The sequence below is a fragment of the Palaemon carinicauda genome, chromosome 5 (genome assembly GCF_036898095.1).
Source record: "Palaemon carinicauda isolate YSFRI2023 chromosome 5, ASM3689809v2, whole genome shotgun sequence".
NCBI lineage: Eukaryota > Metazoa > Arthropoda > Malacostraca > Decapoda > Palaemonidae > Palaemon > Palaemon carinicauda.
Window position 1 is genome coordinate 183,924,839 of NC_090729.1, and position 11,666 is coordinate 183,936,504.

General features: G+C 32.2%; 1 protein-coding gene across 1 annotated transcript; it reads right to left on the minus strand.

The window, feature by feature from the left end:
* Window positions 1-2,961: 2,961 nt before the first annotated feature.
* Window positions 2,962-5,317, minus strand: LOC137640710 (FMRFamide-like neuropeptides 1). The gene is made up of 4 exons (XM_068373200.1): window positions 5,139-5,317; window positions 4,427-4,471; window positions 3,611-3,904; window positions 2,962-3,060 (listed from the first exon to the last, which is right to left on the minus strand). Exons 1-4 carry the CDS (start codon window positions 5,303-5,305, stop codon window positions 3,048-3,050), a joined length of 519 nt encoding a protein of 172 aa, XP_068229301.1. The 5' UTR covers window positions 5,306-5,317; the 3' UTR covers window positions 2,962-3,047.
* Between the last annotated feature and the right edge of the window lie 6,349 nt (window positions 5,318-11,666).

Consider the following 11,666-nt stretch of genomic DNA (forward strand, 5'->3'; position numbering starts at 1 on the left):
CTATAAGCCCAAGGGTTCCAACAGGAAAAAAATAGCCAATTGTGGAAAGGAAATAAGGAAGTAAATAAACTCCAAGAGAAGTAATTAACAATTAATATAAAATATTTTAAGAACTGTAATAACATTAAGATAGATACATATATGAAGTATAAAAACTTCAATAAAACAAAGAGAAATTGAAATATGATAGAATAGTGTACACGAGTGTACACATTGTTTATTAGTTACTATCTAATGTTGATGTAAACACAATCATCAACTTCATGAGATTAAATGAACAAATGATGTGTATCATCTGGTCGAATCTATATTGCAAAAGTAATCACTGTGCATCAAATAACTGATCATTAATTCCCTTCTGATTGGACCCAAATTACCATAAGGGATCCGTCAGACTGGGGAAATTAAGGGTTGACGTTATGGAAATAGATTAATAAAACATTAATCAATTTAATTTTGCTTAGAGGCGTTTCAGTCAGTGTTTCTTCATATCTTTCTCGTTCCTTTCCGTTGAAATTTAGAGAAGAGTTATTTTGGCGTAATAGTAAGTTTAGAGGAGTTATTATTATTATTATTATTATTATTATTATTATTATTATTATTATTATCACTTGCTAAGCTACAACCCTAGTTGTAGCTATAAGCCCAGGGTCCCCAACGGGGAAAATAGTCCAGTGAGGAAAGGAAACAAGGAAAAATTAAATATTTTAAGAATAGTAACATTAAAATAAATATTTCCCATATAAGCTATAAAAATATAACAAAACAAGACCAAGAGAAATAAGATAGAAAAGTGTGCCCGAGTGTACTATCAAGCAAGAGCACTCTAATCCAAGACAGTGGAAGACCATGGTACAGAGGCTATGGCACTACTCAAGACTAGAGAACAATGGTTTGATTTTGGAGTGTCCTTCTCCTAGGGTAGCTGCTTACCATAGCTAAAGAGTATATTCTACCATTACCAAGAGGAAAGTAGCCACTGAACAATTACAATGGAGTAGATAACCCCTTGGGTGAAGAATAATTGTTTGGTAATCTCAGTGTTGTTAAGTGTATGAGAAACAGAGGGGAATCTGTAAAGAATAGGCCAGACTATTCGGTGTATGTGCAGGAAAAGCGAAAGAACCGTAACCAGAAAGAAGGATCCAATGTAGTACTGTCTGGCCTGAGTGTCCCCTCAAGCTAGAAAACTTACCCCAAGACAGTAAAAGACCATAGGACACAAGCTATGGCACTATCTAAGACCAGAGAACAATGGTTTGATTTTGGTTGGTCCTTCTCCTAGAAGAGCTGCTTACCATAGCTAAAGAGTCTTTTCTACCCTTACCAAGAGGAAAGTAGCCACTGAACAATTACAGTCCAGTAGTTAACTACTTGGGTGAAGAAGAATTGTTTGGTAATCTCAGTGTTGTCAGGTGTATGAGGACAGAGGAGAATCTGTAAAGAATAGGCCAGACTATTCGGTGTATGTGCAGGAAAAGCAAAAGAACCGTAACCAGAAAGAAGGATCCAATGTAGTACTGTCTGGCTTGAGTGTCCCCTCAAGCTAGAAAACTTACCCCAAGACAGTGAAAGACCATGTGAAACAAGCAATGGCACTATCTAAGACCAGAGAACAATGGTTTGATTTTGGATTGTCCTTCTCCGAGAAGAGCTGCTTACCATAGCTAAAGAGTCTCTTCTACCATTACCAAGAGGAAAGTACCAACTGAACAATTACAATGCAGTAGTTAATCCCTTGGGTGAAGAAGAATTGTTTGGTAATTTCAGTGTTATCAGGTGTATGAGGACAGGAGAATCTATAAAGAATATGCCAAACTATTCGGTGTATGTGTAGGCAAAGGGAAAATGAACTGTTATCAAAGAGAAAAATCCAATATAGTACTGTCTGGCAAGTTGAAGAAATAGTAAATTTAGAGGAGAGATATTTTAACGAAATATTAGAGTCAGAGGATAATAATTTTGACAAAATAGTAACTTTAGAGAATAATTATTTCCTATTAACTTGCATCGCAGTTAGTGATGTTATTCTGATATGGATTTTACCCATTTTATGCCTAAAATGCCAGTTATGACGTAAAGGCTTAAAGTTTAAAGACCGCTCATGAACGGCAGAGGCAAGGGACAATGACATTACCCTAGCAAGCAGGACAATGCCATAGAAACTGATCTTATATACATATATTCAGCGTCAAAGCAAAAGAATATATATCTTTTGCTCCTCATATAATTTTGACATAATAATGAATTCCATTCATTTTACAATGCCATGTGAATAATCTTTCATGAAATGACACGAGGGTTTGACCTTTGCCTTAGGTTATCAGAATTCAGAATTTGGTTCAAACTTGTTTATTTCAACCTTTAAATGTAAAAAACAACAGACCAGCACAAATGGGGAATGCTAGACTCATAGATTTTCAGAATTTGATAGTTAATTTCATCATTTTTAACTCATCGAGCTCTCGGTGTTATTGTACTACTACTACTACTACTACTAATAATAATAATAATGATAATAATAATAATAATAATAATAATAATAATAATAACAATAATAATAATAATAATAATATAAACCCTGCTATAATAATACTAATAATGGTGATAATAATAACAAAATCATATGAAATCATAACAATGAAAATATTTGTTTTAGTAGAACCGACGGTTATATATATACTGTACATATATATATATATATATATATATATATATATATATATATATATATATATATATATATATTTATTTATATAAAGGATGTTGGAACACATCCAATTCAAAACATCAGAGTTGATCGATGATACTATCAACAGTTTTTAGACATAGAGCAATGTAATTTAAAAGATAATGATAATTTCAGTAATATTAATAATTATAATGATAATGATAATTTCAATAATAATGATAATTTCAATAATTTTAATAATAATGATAACTTTGATATGATAATTTTACCCGATGATATAAAGCCTTTTCTTCTTAGCATCATCACATCTGGTTGGAGAGTCAATTGAGCGTCCGAAGCGTAAGAAGTTGTTGTATTAACGGCCGAATCTGGTGAAATATCAATAAATTCGGTTATTTTTTCGTTTTTTATTATTACGCAAAGAATTTGGATAATAATTTGTTTAACTTCATAACTATATAAATAATTGTTTAGAGACAATCCATACATGCAAATCTTATCGGTTTAGTAAGTTTAGTCTTTTAAGTAACATAGATTTTTAACCTACATTTAGCATTGATTATCTTTGGTAACTTTATTTTGAGGCAAATATCCCTATCTATATAAATTGATTAAAAAAACATTATTCATTAGAACATTATATATTTCATCCATTATTCATTTTTTTTTTTTTCATATAATTAATTTCCTTTTGAGGTAAATATCCCTATTTATATAAAGTAAAAAAAAAATTGCCCATTAGAAGATTATATATTTCATCCATTATTCATTTATTAGTTTTTTTTTTCATATAATTAATTTTATTTTGAAGTAAATATCCTTATCTATATAAATAGAAAAACTTCGCCCATTGGAACATTATATATTTCAACCATTATTCATTTATTAATTTCTTATGATATAATTAATTTTTCTCACCTTAAAAAGTTTCTTCCCGACCATGTAGGCCTAGGGATGTTGTCAATATCCTCCGGTTCCTCCACGAAGTGAATAGGTACTTCGAAGGATATTTCTTCTTGACCGATGTCTTCAGAACCAGAGCGTCCGAAACGCAAGAAGTTAGGGCTGCGTCCGAAACGCAGAAAGTTGGGGCTACGTCCGAAACGCAGAAAGTTGGGGCTGCGTCCGAAACGCAGGAAATTGCGCGCGGCTCGCTTGGTGGCTGATAAAGTTGCACTTTCGTCGTCTTCGTAGTCTCCTCCTCGTCCGAATCTGCAAATGTAAGTTATGCCAGGTAATACCTATGTCCTGAACACAGTCTTTACTTATGGATGAAAACCTTAAGCCTTATTTTTATGAATGAAATTATACGATCAGGGTTTAAACTTCTAAAGTAATTACCTTAGTTTGAGGTAATTGTCATGGTTTCAAACCAATTGTAAGGTAACTTCGGTTTTACTAGCTTAAGATTTAAAGAAATTGGAAAAAGTTTTAAGGTAATCTAAGGTAAAAAGCAGCAGCATTTGAGGTAATAGCCACATGGCACATGCTCGAGTTTAATCCCTGGTTACGATACTCACAGAGGATCAAATCTTGTCTTGGCCTGGCAGGGTTCTAGAATTATTATGTTGACGAAGTAGGAGAACCTATTCTCAAATATTGGAGAGAGAGAGAGAGAGAGAGAGAGAGAGAGAGAGAGAGAGAGAGAGAGAGAGAGAACTCAAAGTTTTGTTGTAAGCCAGTTACGAAATACATTTTAACCCAAGATCGTTGTTAGTGGTAAGGATTATTTACCTGAGGAAATTTTTGCCAATTCCGGCGACATCGCTACGTCCGAACCTGGAGAATGGGAAAGAAAATGAGGCAATTTAGATATTACAATAGATTGCCATCTTTTAAGAATAAATTCACGAAGTACAACAAGAAATTATGGTCTTAGGAATTCAGGAGTGATTATCCAAGATATTGTAACATAAGATTACGCCCATATTGTTATTACTATTGTTATTACTAGCTACATTACAACCCTTAGTTGGAAAAGCAGGATGCTATATGGCCAAGGGCCCCAACAAGGAAAAGTAGCCTAGTCAGGAAAGGAAATAAAGAAATGGTTAATAATTAATGTAAAATATTTAAGAAAAATTACATAGAAAAAGATCTTTCATATATAGTATAAAGAGAGACTTATGGCAGCCTGTTCAACATAAAAACATTCGCCGCATCTCTCTCTCTCTCTCTCTCTCTCTCTCTCTCTCTCAATGATACAAATCAAAACTGAAACGACACCAAGAAACACAAAACGGACCAACTTGCCCTATGACAGCTCTCTTTTCTGGCAAGGATCACAATACTCTCTCTCTCTCTCTCTCTCCCCTCTCTCTCTCTCTCTCTCTCTCTCTCTCTCTCTCTCTCTCTCTCTCTCTCTCTCTCTCTCACAAACACACACACACATATTACAAACCTAAAATCGAAAAGACCCCAAGAAACACGAAACGGACCAACTTGCCTTATGAAGCTCCGATCAACGCCAGCTCTTTTCTCTGGCAGAGCCAAGCCTTCAGAGTGGGCGACTTCGTCATCACTATCTAAATTTAAGGTTCCTGACACTGGCGGCTTCAGGGATTGGGAGAAGCAGCAGAGCATCCCAAGTATTATCCAGGAAGTTGTGATCATCGTGGTCTGGAATTCTTAGAAATGGTCAAGAATTGAGAAAACCTATAGCCACACGCGGATCATGTTCATTCCATTTGTCTCGATTGATTATAGATTTCTTGGAACTTGAGTTTAAAGGTTTAAAGGCAGCTCCTGAATGGCAGAGGCCAGGGATAGTGATATTTCCCTGTCAAGCAGGACAATGCCCTAGAGATTGACCATATTACATATGATCAGTGCCCAAGCCCCCTCTCCACCCAAGCTAGGACCGATGGGGGCTAGGCAATGGCTGTTGATGACTCAGCAGATAGACCTATAGGCTACCCTAAACCCTCCATCCTTAGCTCACAAGGACAGTGAAGTTGCAGTGACCAAATGAACTAACGAGTTTGAGCGGGACTCAAACCCCAGTCTGGCAATCACCAGGCAAAGACGCTACCACCAGGCCACCACAACTTTTATTTCATTAATATTGGTACTGCTGAATTAGCCAACATATTGTAAAATCGGTTTTGACATGTTCATTACTTTTCAATAGATGATCATCTTACTGCTTATTAGTATATTTGGAAATGATATCAATTGATTCAAGGAAAATATCCCACTTGGATGATGTTATTTAAATGTGTTCCCAAAATATGATTGTACTTATGTCAACTTGTTTCTTCACACAGTAAAGGATATTCATTTCTATTGATACATTTAATTATATTTTCTTTTTTTTCTAGTTAATGTGTAAAATTCATGGAACATGGTATGCTTTCATGATATAATATAGGTCTTATTTACGACTTACATCCCTTCGAACATTGATGTTTTAGAACATTGTCATAGCAATGGTGACTATAAATGACAAGAAATAAGTGATAATATATATCTATATATATATATATATATATATATATATATATATATATATATACATATATATATATATATATAGATATATTATATATATATATATATATATATATACTGTATATATATATATATATATATATATATATATAGATATATATATATATATATATATATATATATATATAGTTTCATTTAAACAAAATCTCTAATTTATCTTTCGTAGATAAGAGTAAAACCTGAAAAATAACACAGTTACCTAACACGTAACAAGAAATAAAAGTGATATATAGTTTAATTTCAAACTAAACCTCTAATTTATCTTTTGTATTTAATATTAGAAACTAAAAAAAGCACAGTTACCTAACACTGACAAGTTATAAAAGTAAGATATGTAGCGTCATATCAAACAAAATCTCTATTTTATTTTATGTATCTAATAGTAAAACCTGAAAATTAACCCACTTACCTAACACATGACAAGATATAAAACTGATATACGAGTATAGCTTCATTGCAAACAAAATCCCTAATTTACCTTTATTAGTTAACAGTAAAACCTAAAAAATATCAGTTACCTAACACATGATAAGTTATAAAAGTTATATATAGCTTCATTTCAAACAAAATCTCTAACTTATTTTATGTAGCTAATATTGAAACCTGAAAATTAACTCAGTTACCTAACACATGACAAGATATAAAAGTTATATATATAACTTCATTGCAAACAAAATCTTTAATTCATCTTTTGCATTTAATAGTAAAAACTGAAAAATAACAGTTACCTAACACATGACAAGATATAGTTATATATAGCTTCATTGCAAACAAATTCCCTAATTTATCTTTTGTAGTTACTACTAAAAATGTTTAAAATAACAAATAGTTACCTTTTGTATGGTGGAATCTAAGAAAAGACTGCCTTGTAGGCTAAAGAAACCTTACGGAACTGCGAGATCACAGTCTCTCCTTCATGTTTATATACCATCAAAATTCTCAAATGCCCCCCCACCCCCCACCCAACGTCCTCTTGCCACCTGACCCAATCAAAGGGGGCAAGTATCCCCTTTGGATTGACCATCATTCTTTGGTTACAGTAAGCAATGAGGTCCTTTGGGAAGTGGTGAATCTCTGACACATCCTTTCTCGTGGTCACTGGAAAACATGCTGGAAAATAAAAGATCCCGGGGTCATAAGTCAGGATGAAATTCATTTTTATCTTTAAGGAAATGTAGGATATGCAGGAGATGAATGGATATGTAAGAAATGAAAGATCTCCAGTAGGATTCCTTTTGTTATAATTTTTACTTGTTCATTACTTCTTCTGTAGTGTATTGATTTCCTTGTTCCCTTTCCTCACTGGGCTATTTTTCCCTGTTTGACCCACCCCTAAATTACAGATCATATCCTCTTTAGATATTAAAAAAAATAGAAAAGTAAAAAATATATATGAAATACATTCCTTATTTTCAGGAATCTTTGCGAATCCATATAATCAATAATCTTACCGATAATTTATTAACCGACCCCACCCCCTTACATTACAAATCATATCTTCTTTTGATATAAAAAAATATGAAAAATATGTATTATATTCCTAATTCTTATTGAATCTTTTTATTTGAAAAATAAAATAAGTGAAAAATCCATGAAATATTTCTTCATACCCTCTTTTGATATAAAAAATCAAACAATGAAAAGCATGTGTAATATATTTCTAATTTTTATTGCATGTTTTATATGCAAAACAAAATAATTGAAAATTTTTTAGTTTTTATGGAATTTTTTTATATGAGAAACAAAAATAAGTGACAAGACATGAAACATACTTCATTTTGGTCTTCTGAAAGCTATTTAGATTTTATTTGACATCTTGGTTTTTATGGTTTCAAGTGAATATCTTTTTATTCTTTATTCATAATAAATGATATCGGTGTCAATGACCTTAGATGTCAGGATGCCAGAAAACCTCAAATCAATTAATCAATCCCTTTTTATAGAATCTTTGAGAATCCAGATGACTAATAACCGTACCTAGAAATTATTAACTGTACCCCACCGGCTTCCCAATGAACTATTCCTTGGTTTTACCCAGTAATTGGTGGAAGGGATTTCCCCGTCAGGGTAAATTAAGGCTTTAACGCCAGCCAGCGACATCCCATTAATCTCATTTCATTAAGGTTTAATGGCTTCCAGAGATTCCTCTCCAGACATTTGATATTCCTTGCCTGTTGGTTTTGAATGAAGGAGTGTGTGTGTGCGCTGTCTATAAGTATATTTGTGGTTGGATTTGAGTCTGTGCGTAAATTTTCATGTGTATGTATATGCAGAAATATATATATATATATATATATATATATATATATATATATATATATATATATATATATATATATATATATATATATATATATATATATATATATAACCATTATCATCATCATCGGTCGTACCACTGCAGGACAAGTCTCAGACATGTCCTTCAACTTGTGTCTGTTTATGATCTTTCTGTGTCAGTCTATACCCATAATTCTTTTTACCTAGTCAATCCATCGTCTTCTCTTTCTTCCCCTGCTTCTTCTGCAGTCTCTAGCGGCCCATATATGGTATATATGGCATGTGTATATATATATATATATATGTATATATATATATATATTCATATATATAATATATATATATACATATATATATATATATATATATATAAATGTATATATATATATATATATATATATATAATATATATATATATATATATATATATACATATATATATATATATATAAATGTATATATATATATATATATATATATATATATATATATATAGAGAGAGAGAGAGAGAGAGAGAGAGAGAGAGAGAGAGACCCAAAGACCTCTATTGGAATAACGACAATATGCAACCGGTATCATATCCACAATTTCATTCCTCTCGCCATTGCTAATAAATCTTTGAGACCGCTGGCTATTGTATCGTGTTTAGTGAAACAACCTTAGAACCTCCAATTCCATATTAAAAGCTAACAAGGAACTCAGAAAACCTATTGGAAACGTCCCTGCCTGGCACTTAAAGGTTTAAAGACCGGTCATGAATGGCAGAGGCAAGGAACAGTGCATTGGCCTATCAAGCAGAACGATGTCCTAGAGACTGACCTATATAAATATGATCAGCTTCCAAGCCCCCTCCCCACTCAAGCTAGGGCAGAGGAGGGCCAGGCAATGGCTGCTGAGGACTCAGCAGATAGACCTATAGGCTTCCCCAAAACCCACATCCTTATCTCTCAAGGATGATGAGGTTGTAGTGGCCAAAGAAACTAACGACTTTGAGCAGGACTCGAACCCCAGTTTGGCGTTCACCAGTCAGCGACGTTATCACATCGGCCACCACAACCGCTCTGGATACGAGATCGAGTCCCGCTCAAACTCGATAGTTTCTTGTAGTGTCTATCACTAAGGATGTGGGGTTTGGAGGAGCTTATAGGTCTACCTATTGAGTCATCAGCAGCCATTGTCTGGCCCTCCCTGGTCTTAGCTTCGATGGAGAGGGGGCTTTGAACTGATCATATGGATATATAGTCAGTCTCTAGGGCAATGACTCTACCCCTTGCCTCTGCCATTCATAGGCGACCTTAGGAAAAAAATGTCTTAAGCCAAGAATACTCACTTGCCTTGAGAAAATTTAATATAAATGTCGTATTAGATTGTTATATAATATGTTTGCCATTTCTGTGATAGATAATACTCTAACAGAAAATCCTTTTGATTAAAGACCTTGCAGTCAATGTCAAATAAGGTTGTACCATTGATAAAATATCGATGCTTGTGGTACAGACTAAATAAAATGACGGTCCACGTTTAAAAAAAAAATTCTTATTATTCTTAAATTTCTCTTGTAGTCTATATCCTTATTTCCTTTCCTCGAAGGGCTATATGCCCTATTGGATCCCTTGGGTTTATTGCATCCTGCTTTTCCAACTAGGGTTGTAGATTAGCAGGTAATGATGATGATGATAATAATAATAATAATAATAATAATAATAATAATAATAATAATAATAATAATAATTTGTCGTAAAATAAATTATTTATATTATATCAACTTGTATCTCCTCATCATAAGTGAATTACAATATAATTTTTATATATTTTAAGTTCCCCTATATAATAAAGAACAAATGACTGAATATATATATATATATATATATATATATATATATATATATATATATATGTATATATATATATATCCTTCCGTGGCTATAATATATACATACACACACACACACACACACACATATATATATATATATATATATATATATATATATATATATATATATATATATATATATATATTTATATATATATGTATATATACATATATATATATATATATATATATATATATATATATATATATATATATATATATATATATATATATATTCTGTCACGCTCAGTAGAGAAATAGAGAACAGTTATAACCTGGTGAGATGGGGTTACTCCGACATGTATACTCGGAAACCACACTCCTCCACAAGTTGCCGGACCAGCAGGTTGTAATTAGGAAAGGGTGAGGAATTAAGAAGAGTTGAATGTGTGTGTTTGAGTGTGTGTGTTCGTGTGTGTATATCTATCTAAACAGTTAAACATCATTTTTGACGATTCGGGTACACTAGTCCTAGCATAATGATCATTTAATTTTTTACATTAATATTGACACAAGAGTTCTGTTATCATTCGTGATAAATTAAATATCCCCACATCCTAGCAAAAGAGAGAGAGAGAGAGAGAGAGAGAGAGAGAGAGAGAGAGAGAGAGAGAGAGAGAGAGATTTTTTAATGAAGGAAAGCGTGTACCCAAAACAGTTAGAAATTCACTTTTCTATTCGGTATTACAAGTATATCAAAGGTTTTTCCCATTTGAAGCCAAAGGATTATGAAAATGAAAAACAACCTAATCACCTTGTTATTCCGTAGGTTACCTTTCGTTAAAACATTTCCTATGAAAATATCTTGCATGAAAAATAAATATTGCGAATAATACTTATTTACTATGCAGAAGGTATTAAGGTCGAGGTGGTTTTGTTCTGCATTTGTTTTGATTTTTGGCTTCATTATTCCCAAGTAATGAATATATATATATATATATATATATATATATATATATATATATATATATATATATATATACATATATATATATATATATATATATATATATATATATATATATATAAAATATGATATTACAGACTGGGTCATTAATTTAAATTTTTAAGTAATGGAACTGTATCTTATATTCTATATACATAACGTTTTGATAATGTTAAAATCGCTTAGATTTTTACTCTAAAAGTAGATGACCACAATGGAAATAAGAACCATGGCTCTTTCTCCTGCTATCCTTGGACGCATTGTCCATGTCAAGGTGTATACTCAGTATTCTCGGGTTTAACAGTGTAATAATTATATCTATCTATATATCTGTCTATCTATATATCTATCTATCTATCTAT